The 17,273-nt window shown below is 42.5% G+C and overlaps 1 protein-coding gene across 3 annotated transcripts in view; it reads left to right on the forward strand.

The window, feature by feature from the left end:
* Positions 1-17,273, forward strand: part of NELL1 (neural EGFL like 1) — a 368,190-nt gene that overhangs the window by 46,383 nt on the left and 304,534 nt on the right. For all 3 annotated transcript variants that reach the window (XM_035117428.2, XM_035117446.2, XM_060275202.1), the window contains exon 3: positions 14,643-14,793. In XM_035117428.2, coding sequence (XP_034973319.2) covers positions 14,643-14,793 — 151 coding nt within the window. The remainder of the gene's footprint in view (positions 1-14,642; positions 14,794-17,273) is intronic.

Here is a 17,273-nt window from a genome sequence, read left to right on the forward strand (position 1 = left end):
ACGATTCTGATTAATAAAATGTTTATGTAATACCAGCAAATAACGCAAAGCTTTGTAAATATCACAAATTATCTGCACTAATAGGTTATAGAATTGAGTATGATTTTTGATGCTATAGATGTGCTGTGAACAATTGAAACTGTACCACTTTGAAAAAAAATAGCTCCCTAAAGATATGCTTTCTAAAATGTACTGTGATACAGTAATGTGTGCATATGCAGGCGACTGTCGTTATGCCTTCGTCCTAGTGCCCTACTTCAGCATTTGTTTACTCATCCATACTAAAACTTAATGCACATAATTACATGATGACTCATTTGCCACAAAGTTATTTTATTTTTGTTAGTTCTTCAGACATCTAAATAGATTCAAACGGGAACTAGTTCGCATCATTTTAAACCAGAGTTACCCTTAACTATGTTTTAAAGGCAAATTAGCAGTGTCCTGATGCACAGGGCTAAAATTATGATTGCTTTGCTGTTCCACCATTTCTGCTATTACCGTGTTACTGGGAGCTAAGCCATCATTTGGCTCAGCATAGCAAAATCTGGGCTTGTGGTCTGTTTCCAGACAAACCAGCAGTGAATGGCTGCCAATTTGCTATCAGGCCATCTTTTAGATTACTTCTGTTGATTTATAAAGCCCTGAATGACTTGGTGCATCATTGCACAAGGGAATGCCTATGCCAATATAGGCCAGTGTACCTGCAGAATTACACCTGGCAGCAACCAGGGGAGGACCTTCTCTGCCCTGGCACCTGGTTTATGGTACCATCTTTCCTAAAAATAAGGTGGGCACCAAACTTATTGATTGTTTGGTGCCTCCTGAAAACGCATTGATTCACCCCTTTGGGGGTACCGATACCTGGCCTTGAGAACAGTTCTGGTTACTGAATTTATGAATTTGTTGTAATGTGTGGTTATTGATTTTACATTTTGTTTATTGGTTGACTTTTAAGGTTGTAGGTCAGCTTGGAATTAGTACGGAAGGTAATATATACATGTTTTTAAATAAAACAATGGTATGGGATTGCAGCCCAAATTACTGGGAGTGGGAAGTGCTGCTGAAGGTGAAAATGAGAAGCAATAACACCCCATTTCATAAGACATTCTTCTGGTTTCTTAGTCCCAAGTCTGTTTCCTTCTAATTTGGAAATCATACAGAATAAACAGCATAATTCCCAATGACTGGTTAGTTTGGTTAAAAGATGGCCTGTTGTAAATTGGTTTATACAAGTCTGCATATCAGTGTGACAGTAATGCTTAAGTCTAGTAAGAAAAAGTCCCAGATAATTTTGCATATCCAGGCTAAAAGAGCATATTGTAATATGCTTCACTCTCCTCTCTTTTTCAACTCTGCCTTTGTTGCAGAGCCATGAGATCTTACCTTTGAAACATTAGCTGTTCACCCTGGTAATTGCTCTATCCTCTAATTTAATGAAAACCCATTAAACCGAAACAATAATTAAAATGAGACATCATCTCTGTAGGAGGCTTGCATATTAAAATCACAGAGCATTTCAGTACTGACAAATCTTATACTTGAAAATCAGTGTTTGAAGCAACATATATAAAAAGTGATTTATTACAAATAGCTATGAATGATAAAGCAGTGCTGTTCAACAACAGGATGCCCTGCGTTTGTTATTGAACAAATCTTTGTAGAGATAGCAGTGCCAAACCCATAAAGCACTTGAAAAATCTTTAGAGGAAAACCACCCTTAACCTAGAGTTGCTTCAACAATACCTCTTTTTTTATCCAAGTAAAAATCATTTGAACTACACACACATGCAGACACTAGTTCCTTTGAAACACAAGGAGTGATAAGGCCCCTGTGTATTTCTAAAAGGTTAGCACCTGAAAATATACGTGTACAGTTCAGATGAGACCGGCAGAACAAGTATTTTGTATCCTAGGATCATACCAATGCATATATCAGAAGCATTCTTGTCTCAACGCTGCTCACTTGTATGCTAAGTGAGTTCCGCAGTCTTATGACAGGAGCTTTGGAGCGTAGTTGAGCTCCATTATAACCATGGGAGGTTTTATTGTACACTTCAGAGCAGATGGGACTAGCTTTGTTTAATCACAAAATGTTTGAGGTTCCAGGTTCTCTTCGGTTAATTTGCTTTAATCTTAACATTACCTTGGATTTTTGGCAGCACTCATGACTTTGCCCTCATATTTCAGTTCAATACTTGTTCTGTGCATATTTATAAGCCCTTTTCAGCTGTTCCTCATAAAACACGTATTCTGGTGACATCCAGAATGGACTACTGTAGTGTTCATTACATAGGGCTGCCTTTGAAAACAGTCTGGAAAATTCAGCTGGTGCAAAGTTCAGCCAGCAGAATTATCATGTGGCGTAGATGGTTGTACTGTGATTCCTTTATTTTGGGTATCAGTTTACAGCAGTTTATTCGGGGTACAATACACTACATATGAATTGGGCCCTCTGCCCCATTTTCAGAAGGTGACAAAAATCTGCATAATTTTTGATACTTTGTGTCATATATAAACTTACGTTGTCTGTAGTAGGTAGAGGACCCAAATATAAAACAGAGGCCACAGACACAGAAGCAATAAGATGTCTGACAGAAAAAGTGACAACAGGTGAAGCTTTCCCCATATTTGTATTTCCATACTAGAAAAAGACAGCTTTGTGGCAGGCAGAAATTCAGTGCCTCCCCTAAAACAAACAAAGAATCAAGTATCATGAGTTGAACTATAGGTCTTTCATCAACTGACTTTAGGTTGGCAATACATTCAGTGCCAGACTATTTTTATAATAAGGTTTGGTAACCTGATTAGCCCAGGAGTTGCCAAACTTTTTGCGTCTGCAGACACTTTTGAAAATTAGAGAATCTGTTGTGGACACCACACCCACACTGCAGTCAAGCACACACCATAACATATTCTACTCACTGCAACAGGATGTTTTTTCAAGCCTAATTTCAGTGGGGACAGGGGACACTGTGTGTGCTAGGCAAGGCCTTTGTGAGTGCAGACACCATGTTGACCCCAGGGGTAGGCCATCGTCATGGGTTATTTTTCCTGGAAGTTTGGGAAGAATGGCAGGAAGGGAACTAGGCTTTGCTAAGCATATGGGTGGATATGCGTTGCAAAGTTATTGTATAATTTCCCAGCTATGTCTCAGTGCAAATTATTGTTGTTGTTGTTGTTGTTAATAATACCCCGCCCATCTGGCTGGGTTCCCCCAGCCACTCTGGGCAGCTTCCAACAAAATATTAAAATACGGCAATCCATCAAGCATTAAAAGCTTCCCTAAACAAGGCCTTCAGATATCTTCTAAAAGTCTGGTAGTTGTTGTTCTCTTTGACATCTGGTGGGAGGGCATTCCACAGGGTGGGTGCTACTACCGTGAAGGCCCTCTGCCTGGTTCCCTGTAACTTGGCTTCTCACAGTGAGGGAACCACCAGAAGGCCCTCGGCGCTGGACCTCAGTGTCTGGGTAGAACGATGGGGGTGGAGACGCTCCTTCAGGTATACTGGACCAAGGCCATTTAGGGCTTTAAAGGTCAGCACCACCGCTTTGAATTGTGCTCGGAAATGTACTGGGAGCCAATGTAGGTCTTTCAAGACCGGTGTTATGTGGGCTTGGCAGCCGCTCTCAGTCATCATTCTAACTGCCGCATTCTGGATTAGTTGTAGTTTCCAGGTCACCTTCAAAGGTAGCCCTACATAGAGCACATTGCAGTAGTCCAAGCGAGAGAGAACTAGAGCATGCACCACTCTGGCGAGACAGTCTGCAGGCAGATAGGGTCTCAGCCTGCGTACCAGATGGTAAACAGCTGCCCTGGACACAGAATTGACCTGAGCCTCCATGGACAGCTGTGAGTCCAAAATGACTCCCAGGCTGTGTATCTGGTCCTTCAGGGGCACAGTTACCCCATTCAGGACCAGGGAATCCTCCATACCTGCCCGCCTCCTGTCCCCCCAAAACACTACTTCTGTCTTGTCAGGATTCAACCTCATATTGCAGAAGTTCCTTTTCAAGAGAGAAATGGAGAGATCAGAGTTTAAAATAGCTAAACTGGGAGTGTTATGGTACTGAAATTGGTTGTTCCGGCTCATAATCATTTTTCAATATTAGCCCTATTCTGGCAGGCAACATATACCGGGTGAGTGAACATATTTGTGGACGGCAGGGGCAGGGAGGAAGTGGGTTGAGGTGGTTGTCCCCAACCCCAGACCCAATATATGAATATTATTTAATAGGTTTCTGTAAGGTCTTTAATTTGCATTTACAGTATGTTGTGTGTATCTGATCAGGAATAGTGGAGGAAAATGCAATGTTCCAAATCACTCAGACAGTATAGGATTGGTTCAGTTTATGGAATGCACTTTTAAGTTGTGAGGTTGGATGGGAAAGGGGATGACATTGCTTACCCTCCTCCTACCTCACTTCCGCATGTGCGTTCATTCATGTCTGATTAGATCTAATTGTGAATCTAGCAGTCTTCAAGGTTTACTTAAGACAGTTGTCCTATTATCTGACATGTTGAACATTCTATGCAGCTGTATGTCTGTGATTTGTTAATCAGTCTTTCTTGCTACCTTGGGCAGGCAGTGGCGGGCAGGAGCAAAATACAACTGCTGTCACCTCATGAATTAGCTGTCAGTTTAAAGGGCTGTGTTGGAAAAGAGCCAAACGGTAGCAAAATATCTCCTTTGAAAAAACAACAGATTCCCCCCCCCCCAACTTTGTGGAGGTGACTTAGTGTTCCATGGCAGCTGTAATTTATCTATTGTGCTGATGTGGACAGAAAATGGTGGCAAGATTATTAAAGAAACAGTTCCCTCATGAAAGTTTTTGCTGATGTAAATATAAACCCCTCTTAAGCTAGACCTTTCTCGAATAGCCTCTCTTTGATGTGGAGAATGTGATCACACTGCTTGCTCACTAAGCTACTTAGTACCCACCTGATTCTGATTTCAGAAACACAATGATTTGATTAAAATAACCCCTGCATTTCAGATTAAAGGGGGTTGAGTGGGGGAATCAGCTACCTTAGCTGGGCTTGTGAAAGTCATGTCTTTATTTCTTTGTGTATTTTGCTGAGCTTGCATTATCATTCAACTGAAAAGTAATATTTTGTTGAAGATGACTGGATAAAGTATTGCTCTATATTATCCACGAAAGCAGCATTCTGTTACAAGGAGACAGTCATTTTCAATTGATAATAGAAGCAGTGATTTCCCTGCATACTCCTGTCTTTATTTTTATTTCCCTTTTTTTGCAGTTGAGGCTTACAGTGCTCCAAGTCCTGGAGCATTATTCAAATGCCACTTGAACTGATGTATTCCTACCAAAGTCAATGCAAATGAACTTGTGCAAGTTGCCATGGAATTGCACCCCAACATACTGAATTGACATTATATTTGCAACTTTTCCATTGCCCGGGTGTAACATAAGAATGAAAGCATATATGTATGACAGCTGGATTTTATGACACTTATCACCTTCCCCCCCAAATATATTTTTCTCCACATTACAAGCAGTTCAGTGCAAATGTGAATAAAAGCCTCAAATCAAACAGGTCAGATTTTGCAAAATGTTAAATATCTCGGAGAGAAATTAAAGGAATAATAAAAAGGGGGGGGGAGTATATTCTAGCAAGAATACAATTACCCATATGAAATCTTTGAAGAAGTTTGACTAAAGAAGAGGTTTGCATAGAGGAAACCAAGCAGGAGGGATTGTAATTTTGAACCATGACAGAGGTCTAAGATGCATGAGAGAGGGTGGAAAGTGGCAGTTCAAAACAAGGTGTGGGTACAGCAGGAAGGAAATTGGGAAAGGCTATTGTGTTCAGCAGCATAGGTGGGGGCACACCAGGGGCCACTCACCCAGGAGGTGGCACTTACCGTGGAGCCTATAGCACACCCGAGCCATGCGTCTTGGGAGTGACACAGTGGCTAGGATGCCTGCATCCTCCGCTTCGTTCGAAAAGGCAGCGTGGGGCTCACACCTGCCTGTAGCGAAGAGCACCTGCCCACTGCCCCCCCCTCCGCCACTCTGCAGCTGAGGGGGAGATGGTGGGTAGACTCCATGCAGGCTCTGCCCAGAGTGCCCTGCCCAACTTACCCCACTCCATGGGTGGCCAGCCCCTGGGCGCTGGGTGTGCTCACTGCCCTGGGCATCCGAGCAGCTAGCTAGCTACGCCACTGCTTGTGTTAGCTTCAAGTTTTCCATAGTACCTTCCCATGGGCAGCCATGTATTTTGCTCCTGGTATCATGTATTGTATTCAGCATGAAGTTCCAGATACAGTGTAATAATTTAGAAGGCATATTTTTATTAACAAGCAAACACTCATGCATGTACAGCACACAGCAACTAAACTTAACCTTCACTCACAAGTTAACGGTACTAGCTGACTTTTCATCTTAAATATACAGTAACATGTATCACCATGGTGTTTGTGCAAAGGATGCTGCAAATAGGAGGAGGCAGGGAAATGGAGATGATCTGTGGGCAAGGGAGAGTTGAGAAAAGTGAGGAGGAGGGTGGAGGGAGAAGGACTGAAGGTGAAAACAGGAGTGCAAAGGGGACTGCAAAAAAGGACCGAGTAAAAGGCATGGGAATGGGGTTGAAAAGGAAAGCAGGAGCACAGCAGCATCTGAAGAATAGGAGGGGATGGTTCATAGCTGAGCAGAAGGTAAAAGGGTGCTTAGTTGTTGCAATGTGTGGGAGGATGAAAATGCAGGAAGTTACCATGGGGGTAGTATGTGGTGGCGGTGAGCTTCACAAAATGAGGCGGTAGGCATGGACATGGATATGAAGGTGAAAATGGGCGTGAAGCAGGTCTGCTGCACAGAAGAGAGAAGTGGCTTCAAAATTGGGGTTGGGATGATTTAAAGCAAGCTTAGTAGTTTGCATGGAGTGGGGAGGTGAGGCTCCAGGGAGTTCATATGGCAGGGGAATGGTCAGTGGAGGCATCATATAAGTGTACAGTTTTATTTTAACCAGAATTCCATGCATATTATATTGTATATAATTATTCCAGCCTAATCCAGCATCTGAGGTGGAGCTTATTTAATCAGTAAACAAAGCTTGAAATCCCCACCTATCAACTCATAAAGGAGACAGAGTGATGAAGTTCAGTCTCTCTGCATTGATTTCCATTCAAACTGAGTAGTGTGATTTTATCATTTTACTGAGTTGCACATGTAGTCATACTCTTGTAAATAAGGAACACTCATAGGACTGGTTCTGATGTCAATAGCAGGCATAGGGATTGTTTCTCCCATAGAGTTGGTTCTCATACTATTATGGTAATGTTATAATATCTCACATTATATGACAGGGCCTGCCTGACATACTTAGGCCTTCATTGCTTGCCCTGGAGTACAGGAACCAGCACTTAGAGAGGGTGATACGTAAATACAGATTTATTGTGATCATTCTTTTGTATGCATGAGCCTGTTTCATCAGTGAGAAGTGAAGATGATGGAAGTAACACATGGCTACCTTTTTAATGATTACCAGTTTCAGAGCATAACAGCCACCATCAGCAATAGACTATGTTAATGACCAGAGTAACAGTGGCTCTTGAAGCATATGAGGCCTGATATTTAGATTTAATCATATGTTTGAAAATACTTAAGTGAGGATATAATCCAGCCAAAGTCAAAAAGGTCTTAAGTTTCATTTACTGCAATTGGAAAGCATTAGACATATGATTAACTCTCTCCTGAAATAATGAGACTTTAGAATTAACTTTGATTAGATTGCACCGTAAATGAAAGGGCACCTTTAATCTAGAGGGAGCATCGCTGAAGTTCAGCAGTTCTGTGTTGCATAGCTCGTTTTTGTGTTTCAGTTAAAGAAAAAAGAGGAGTTCTCATTTTCTTTTTGTGTGCTGGCAGGCACGGTTTGTTAATACAAGCCTTGGATTAGTAAACATAACAAGTGCTAAGCTTGTTATTCTTTGGCACATGCACTGAAATACCACAGTGTTTCCTGGAAATAGCTCTTTCAAATCTGTGTTCTCTCGCAAAGTATATCGCATGGCAGTGGTTCAGAATGGCGGTGAAATAGTACTACATATGCTCTAGTGAGTTGGAACTCTAATCTATTATGTTGTAATATTATGTTACTGTGCTTTATCTATATAATTTTAATATATATAGGATAAAGTGCCACTACTGTACATTGTCAAAAACATTGCTTTAGGGCACAATCTTCAGGAGACTTTTTAAAGTCCTATTTAAAATGAATGGGTGCTGCACACCAGCACGGTAATACATTTATGTGCATTTCAACGAAACCTGCATAGCAGACCTTTTTTGATGAGTTGTGTCCCTGATAGTTATGGATGTCTGAAAGCAGCTGTGGCTGAACTACTTGTTAAGTGGCATCTGAAATGACAGCATGTGTGAGGAAAGGCCATTGGCAGAGTAGCCTAGATTAGCCCAAGCTGTAACTTGTTCTAGATTGCTTTATTGTCCTTAAATCATCCATTGCTGATTTGAGGATTTTGGAGTGTTTGTCACCTCCATCTTTCTTGCAGGCCCAGGCTGTGTGCTCCCCCTTCCTCCATCAATAAATTACACCACACCATCAAATGTGATCAAATCAGGCCACAACTTTATTGACTATAGTTGAAGACGTTTGGCATAGGCAATGGGTAACCATTTATTTTTGGCCCGCCTGCCAAAAATGACATGAACAGTCAACCCGGCAGTGGAGAGTCCTATGACTTACATCAAATAGGGGGATCTCCATAGGGATTGCCACCTAGAGGAGCACTGAAGCCCAAGCCCCTATCTGGGCATATGGACAGAAGTGACTCCTTCACGGATCCCTTTAACAGAAGGGGAAGGCGAATGTACAACACCTCCCCTCCATCCAATACTCTGGTTACCCAATGCCTAAACCACCCAAGTTGTGGCAATTGCTATGAGGTAGGCAAAACCCTCAGGCCATAGCCAATTCTACCCAGCCCTGAATACAATGACCACTGTTGCCATAGCAAGGCCAATCAGTATGTGAAATGCAATGCTGAAGGACTGGGTGGGTGGGTTGATCTGACGAGAAGAGCTGGGTACTGGGTGGGGGGCAGTTTAAATCCCCTGGGAGCAGACCTGAGAGAAGCCTGATGGCTCTGTCATGCCCGCCCCCCGGAGTGTGCCCTGCCCTCCAAGACAGCCTACCACTGCCCAGTTAAGCAGGATGGCACAGAGCCAGACTTCAAGCCAGGAGCGTGAGTTGAAGCTCACTCTTCAGCACCCAGCTCTCCTGCATTCAGCGGGAGGGAGTCACTAGCCGTCCTGCATGCCACCGCACCCCCAAAAGGGGGTGAGCGGACTACTTCAACAAGCCACTAAAAGTTTTTCAGGCATTTTCCAACAACTGAACAGACCATTGTCAACTCTTTACATTTAACTGATGTTGAAACCTCAAGACAGTCTTTTATTCATTTTTCTCCAATGTTGCACTTAAATCCTACGCTATCATTTGCTGCTGCTACTATATTGCTTGGATATAGTAACTTACAAGTGAGTGTACAAAGGATTGTTGCCACAAAGTAGCTGAGCAAAACTGTACTGTACTAGATTTTAAGAAATCATTTTAAGTGATTAAATGAGTACTGAGGATTTACAGGACCTTAGTGCACAATCAGTTTATTGAGAAACAGATAGGCATTTATTACAGTTTTCTTCCACAAGAGTGTACCTTCTCTAACAAAGTTTTGCTTCAGTTGAGCTGACATCTCATGTTTCTTACTCGTATAAGTGCACATTAAAACTCACAGGCTTCCTTGCACTGATTTTTTTTTAAATGTGAGCCATCTTTGATGTATTGTACTCAGAAAAACAACTATCTTTTAATTTGGTAGGGTATATATAGACCACAGGTTAGCCACCTCCATTTACACTTTGTTCAGGTTGTTGAGCTGCTGGTTGCACACTTTGAAAGATCCCCCCCCCCACTAGTGGAAACAAGTTTCTGATGAAAGAATTATATTTGGAACAATGCTAGTATGTGGTATGGTATGGGCTAGCTGCCATGGTGTCATAAACAGGCTAGCTGCCACGGTTTATCTGCCTACCACCCCAAGCAGGCTGCCTGCTATCTTGTTGCCATTTCTCCACCCTTCAGCTCTTATCTGCATGACTTCCTCCCCACCTCTCTGTGAGTTATATATGGATACAGTGGAACCTCGGTTTATGAACACCTCGGTTTATGAATTTTTGGTTTATGAACGCTGCGTACCCATCTGGAACGGATTAATTCATTTTCCATTACTTTCAATGGGAAAGCTTGCTTCAGTTTATGAACGCTTCAGTTTATGAACAGACTTCCGGAACCAATTACACCCATGCTTCAGTTTATGAACGCTTCAGTTTAAGTACTCTGCGGACCCGTCTGGAACGGATTAATCCACTTTCCATTACTTTCAATGGGAAAGTTCGCTTCAGTGTATGAATGCTTCAGTTTATGAACAGACTTCCGGAACCAATTGTGTTCATAAACCGAGGTACCACTGTATTGCATAATTGAAATTGAAACAAATGTACCTCTGTATGTGTTGTGCAAAAGCTAAAACATGGTTGATGGTGGGGAAAGATTTTCAATAAGTAGTTCTTGTGTTTTTAAGGATATATTTGAATACTAATTGACATTTTTTTGATGTAAGCATTGACATCTCCCAAGACTAGGGTTTAGAAAGAATTAGGTAATTTTATGTCATTCATAACATTCATGCTACCGTGTTTCCCCCTTTTTAAGACACCGTCTTATTCTTTTTTTTACTCAAAAAAACACACGGTGTCTTATTTTCAGGGGATGTCTTGTACCTTAAGGCTCACTCCGCAGAGGCGCCTTGATTCTCAGGACGCTGCTTTTAATTAAGCTGCCTTTGATCTTCCCCGGTGGTCCCGGGGGCCCTTTGCCAAATCGGCTACGCCCGCGGCACCCGGGAGAGGGCAGCAGTTCGCGGCGAGCCTTCGCCAGCGTCCTCTTGCTCCCTCTTCCCGCCGCGCAGAGCAGCCGTGGGCGCGGAGATGCTGCAGCGCCCGGAGAGGCTCGCCAGGGAGGCGGGCCGTTTCCTCGCGCCTCGTGGGCCGTGTCCGTGCGCTCAGCGCCGCCGCCGCCTGCGGCCCAGACCCAGCCGCTTGGGGAGCCTCCTTTGCAGCCAGTCCCCGACGTGGAAAGAGGCAGCTCCCGCCGGGGGTGTCTCTCCTGCCCCTCTCCCGGACCTACACAAAGGAAGGAGGCGGAGAGTTGCGCAACGCCGCCGAGAGCGACCGAGGCGCTTGGCTGCTTCCATTCCCGCCGAGAGGCCGCTCGGGAGCGCCATGAGCGAGCCGCCTCGCCGTCCTCCAAGGTTTCCTTAAGCCGGAAGAATATGGGAATGCCGTCGCCGTCGTGGGATCGCAGCAGGCGCACTGATCTTATGTGGGAAGCTGGAGGATGACCGAGCGCTAGTAAGGAAAGCCGCGCTTCTTTCGCTTTGCCTGTTCGCGTCCGAGGGACTTCCTCGTGGCCCCTTGAATCCCGGCCCCATTTACCTGGGGGTGGGGGTGGCGTGGCTACAAGACCCACAGAATTCGACCTAGTTGGGATGGCGCTGCAAAGTTGCAGTCCTCGACGCACTTGCTCCATTGCACACGCTGGGGATTATTTGCGCGGAAGCCCGCGCGGGCTTGCGCTGCGCGGGATTTAGGCTGGTTGCAATCCTTTTGTGGGCGTCGACCCCCATTGCACTCCGCGTGCTATTATTGTGGCGTCCGCTTCTATGCACTAGAGGCCACTTCAGCGCACGTAGGCTTGTACAAGGTTTTAAGATATGGCTTATTTTCAGGGTATGGCTTTTATTTCCTAAACGCTTAAAATCCTGCTATGGCTTATATAATGACTACGTCTTAAAATAGGGGAAACACGGTATGCTTCAAAATGCGGATAATCAAATCTGATGGCTAAGGGACATACATCAATCATTTACAAGGAAAGGAATAGGGAGATGAGGATTCTCCCTGTTCTTCCATTACTTAGTATAATTTTGTGATGGAAGTAGAATCATTGATATATATGTGAATTTTGGCTGCTATGGCATAATGTATTTCGTTTTCCCATGAGAAATGAGACTTGGAGACTAACTAAATTATGGATAACTGAAGGTGCAGAATTTCAAGAATGAAGCACTTTTGGTGGCACCTATTTTTTTCCTAGCTCCTTGAAGGCTCCTTTCTTTATTTCAAAGCTTTTATTAATCACTTACTGTTTTAGAAATCTCTGAGCAGTGTATTTAAAGCAGACTTGGCCAACTTGGTGCCTTCCAGATGTATTGGACCACAGCTTCTGTCAGCCCCAGCCAGCACTGTACCAGATATAACCCTTTGCATGACATTTGGTGACATCTGGGGGCCAAGGGGGTAGCCACTGTACAACACTCCATGTAGCATTTCTGCTTCTTAGGATGAGCTCAGTATTTTAAATGGCCTTGCTTAGGGCATCTTGTACCTAAAAGTGTTTTTTTAAAAAATAAAAAAATAGCAGCTGCTGGAGTTTGGTGATAATCATCAGGATTGTAGCAAGTGTTGGGGAGGGTGTTTAGCCTTTCTCTTCCCTTCTGTGGTCTTAAGAAAACAAGTTATTTGGGAGCTATTGCTTGCATTGAAAGGAAACCCTCCATTTAATAGCACATCTAGTTTGGCCCTTAAACTGCTGTTAGCAGTTGTAGTTCAAAGTTTTCTGTTGAATTTAGGAGCATGTGACATTTCTGATATGCAGAAATAGCCAACATAGTGCCCTTCATGTCTAATGGCCAGGAATTATAGTCCACAACATCTGGAGGACAGCACATAGGCTACCCCTAGTTTGTCTTTAGGACCATAGAGGTAAAGGCTCTGGTACACAGGTGGCACTGGTCTAAACCACTGAGCCTCTTGGGCTTGCCGATCAGAAGGTCAGCAGTTCAAATTTGCGAAATGGGGTGAGCTCTCATTGCTCTGCCCCAGCATCTGCTAACCTAGCAGTTCGAAAGCATACCAGGGCAGGGAGATAAATAGGTACTAGTGCGGCAGGAAGGTATACGGCATTTCTATACACTGGCACTTGGCACAGTCCTCTGTCATGGCTAAAAATTGGCCACTGTTTCATTGATGCTAAAAGAACTAAGTCAGCATGAGTCAGCGGCCTACAATGACTCCTGCAACCTTTCACCTAATTGTACCTGTATATATAGAGTGGTCAATGTTAGTGTTGGGTGTGGGATGGTTGGTTGGTTGGTTGGTTAGAGAAAGCTGGTAGTGTTGATGTGTGGGTTGGTTGTTTTGCAGATAAAGACTTTTAAGAATAAAAGCAGAAAATACTCTGCAAGGACACTCTTCTCGTGGACTTTTTTATGCTGACAAGGGTCCAAGGACCAGGTTGAGGAGACGCAGTCAGGACCTTTGCTTTTTTCAAACACTGGCATGATTGAGATCTTGTGGGGGGGTTGGTATTGTTTGGTGACAGAAGAATTGTTAGCACATGCAATAGCTATAAAGAATTGTTGGTGGCCTCTGCCTTTTGACCCACTAGGTTTTGTCTAGGGAAGAATGGACTTATAACACACCCACTTTTTGCAGGCACCTGCTGTCATTGCTTGTTCAAGGAAGAACCCTTATTAGAACCCTAATAGAAATATTAGGTGGCTGGGCAACCTAATAATAATAATAATAATAATAATAATAATAATACACTTAAAATCTGGATTGTTCTGTCATGTCATGTGGCTTTAAAAACAAGTAATGGAATAAATGGACACTAGTCCTCAAAATATGTGACAGAGTTGTTGCTTTGAAAGGCAGCAAAATAGAAATGTAGGTTGGGGGGTGGGTGATTCCTTCTCTTTAATATAGATGCCATTTGTTGATTTCATTACTCCTTTCCTATCCCTAACCAACAAGATATGAAGGAAATGTGGCTTTAAGTTGAATGCTGTAGTGTTGCCTTATTCCTGCTTGGATAGGGAATGGTATGCATCTCTAAACATCAGATTGTGGTCTAATAAATATTGCACGAACATCTACATATTGCTTGTTTAAACAGTGATGTTCCAGAAATGATGCTTGTTCCTGTAAGTATATTATGTGTACCAGTGCATTAAAATAAATACATTTGGGAGTCAAAAGTACGTCGATAGAGTATTGCCACCAATAATGCATTTCTGCCTGCATATGGTACAAGGACAGATTCTCTAGATGTATTATGGAAAGAGAGTAACTGAGACAGTAGTGAAATTGAAATTTGAGCTTAGCAAGTGACTCGGGGACCAGCCAGACCCTTTGAATTTAGTAGCTTATTATCTTGTTTTGGCACACCTCATGAATCAGCAATGTAATCTTCTCACAGCAGACCTGAATTGCTCAGCATCCCCTGTCAGAAACTTTGTCAGAAAATCAGTGCATGTCTGATTGTGAACTTGTCAGTGTGACAAATGGGGCACACTGATAAAGATGATGTTTTCTGTTTTTACACATGATTGCTGCAGTAGCACACATAGGGCACAAGCCCCCCAGAGTGAAGAGTATATCTACAGGGGACAAAAATGAAAAGCATTTTCTTACTTCTACAGATGTAAACATTTTTACAGTATGCTTCTTCCTCTCCCCCAACTTCTTCTTTTTAGCTGTAGACAGAGAAATCCATGCAGCACCCCATTCTAGTGAGAAGTTAATTCAGCTCTTCCGGAATAAAAGTGAGTTCACATTTCTGGCCACCCTACAGCAGCAGGTGTCGACTTCAGGAGTCATTCTGTCCATCCGAGAGTTGGAGCACAGGTAAGGGGAAACCCGTGGCTTATGTAAATCATTGCTGAAAACCAATAAAAATACATTGTCCACTTAATGTTTTATGCTGATATTGTATTAAGGCACCAAGCCAGTGAGGAAATTAAGTATATTGTTTTAATTGACTTTAGATTCTTCATTTTTGTTATACAAAGAGGCAGGAATGCTATGCCGTTGAACAGTGGTGTGGGGAACCTCCAGGCCTTATTTAGCCCACAAGGTCATTTGGGGCAAGCCACACCTACCTGCCCTTCACCTGATGCCGTAGATGACATCAGATGAGGGGCAGGAAAAGCTGGGACTGAGCTGAATGGGGCTACAGTGATTCCTAAATACCAATCAGTTGGTACAAAGCACAGAGTTTGGGAGTGTCCTTGCATAGCACTTCCCAAGGGGGTTTGCAGGCTTCTTTGTAAATATATATATATATATATATATATATATATATATATATATATATGCTCAGTTTTAAAAAAGGAGTATTTTTCCTTTCCTTGCGACAGCAGGTTTTGAGCTGCTGCCTATCAGCTGATAGGCAGTAACTCCAAACCCACTGGATTGGAGCTACGCCAATCCAGTGAGTTCCCCAATCCCTGCAGAGATTAGGCTTGGAATTATACCCAGCCTCAGTGGTACTTCAAAGCACCAAGCAGGGCTACCTGCAAGCCCAGCTCAGCGCTTTGAATTCCTGACATGCAGCAGATCTTTATCTCCCCTACCTGTCAATCACCTGGTGTCACAGTGATGCCAGGTGATTTGTGGGTGTCAAATGTAGCCCACCAGGGTTGGGGAGATAAAGTTCTGTCCTGCTGGGATGAAGAGATTCCCCATCCCTGCCTTAGAATGACTTCTCACAAGCACATTTGAGCTGCTGTTATCTCAGCATGACACTCCCTGCCAAAAAGAGAAGCATGCAAAGAGAGAAAAGAACTGCTTGTCTGGTAGTCTGTCATTTTTATTTATTTTGTTTGTTCTCCAATTTATTAGCCACTTTTCAAAAAAACCCAAACACATTTAACTCTAGGTACTTCCCCTAAAGTAAAGCCACTGGGTTGTTAATGAATAAAAACATAATAATAACATAATAATAGCAATGACAACAGAACATCAGAAGTCCTGTAAAGTACAAAATAGGTACAGGCAGAGTCAAAAGAGAAGTAGATCAAATTTATTAATTTAGCCAGTGCCATAGGTTTAACATAGAGATTGAGAAAGAAAGAGGGAGAGAGTCACGTTCCTTAAGAGGCAGGTGATGTTCCCAAGACTTTGAACAGCATTGCCTGGGTGCTAACTGAACACATTTCCCAAATACAGTACACAGAACATATGGAACCATATGCTGCATATATGTAAGCCACCCAGAGTGGCTGGGGAAACCAAGCCAGATGGGCAGGGGATAAATAATAAAATTATTATTATTATTATTATTATTATTATTATTATTGAGCAATATTTTGGTGAATTTCTATGAACTGTGGGTATTCCTGTAATTGAATGCATCCCTTTATTTATTTAGAAATGTTTTTTATTTGATTTTACAGGTATAGAATTATAACAGTAACAAAATACATATCCATATTTAAAGATTTCTCCAAATCTCTGGACTTTCCACCTTCTCCTCCATGGGTCTTATTGTCAACCTTTTCAACTTCATATTATTCAGTAATCCATATTTTATATCTCTCCATTTTGTCTATAAGATTTGGTACATTACAAGTGTTGTTGCAATCCTGCTAATGTTTTCATCTGCTTACAGTGGTCTCCCAAGTAAATTCTAAATTTTCCCCATTCTTTATTAAAGTTTCGGTCTTCTTGGTTCCTGAGCTTCCTGGTCAGTTTTGCCATTTCAGCATACTCTAATAACTTAGTTTGCCATTCCTCTCTGGTAGGGACTTCTTTCCATCTCCAGGCTAGTAACATCTGAGCAGCTGTTATTTATTATCATTTATATACTACTTAACATTTCAAAATTGCCAAGCATTTCACAGATACAAAAACACCAGTATACAATAAAATTATACTATAATTTTCATCATCATCATCATCATCGGCATTAGTAGCAATATTAGTGTTATTGTTTATTAGATTTCTTACCCCCCCCCCCCCGCAAGATGCCAATTTACCCAGGGCAATTTACAGCAATTTAAAATACAATATTAAAAACAGATAAAAGAGACCAGTTATTTCCACACATAAAATAGCCTCAGACTACTTACACTGAAGTAAGATGACAGAAAAAGTTATGACAGCTCTGTTAGTGGTGTGCAGCGGATTCAGCTGAATCTCGATCCAAAGCAGGGTGCTTCAGAGAGATTCTGGGCTTGTCCAAGGAGAAGCATTTTCTGTATGAGGTGCCCCAAACCAGAGTGCCTTGTGTTGCTTTGACTATTTAGATATATATACCGTATATAAAAGCTGCAGACAACTTGACTGCTAAAGGCGAAACTAATCTTTCTAAGTTAACTGTAGGC

Source organism: Zootoca vivipara, chromosome 1, assembly GCF_963506605.1.
Source record: "Zootoca vivipara chromosome 1, rZooViv1.1, whole genome shotgun sequence".
Classification (NCBI taxonomy): Eukaryota; Metazoa; Chordata; class Lepidosauria; order Squamata; family Lacertidae; genus Zootoca; species Zootoca vivipara.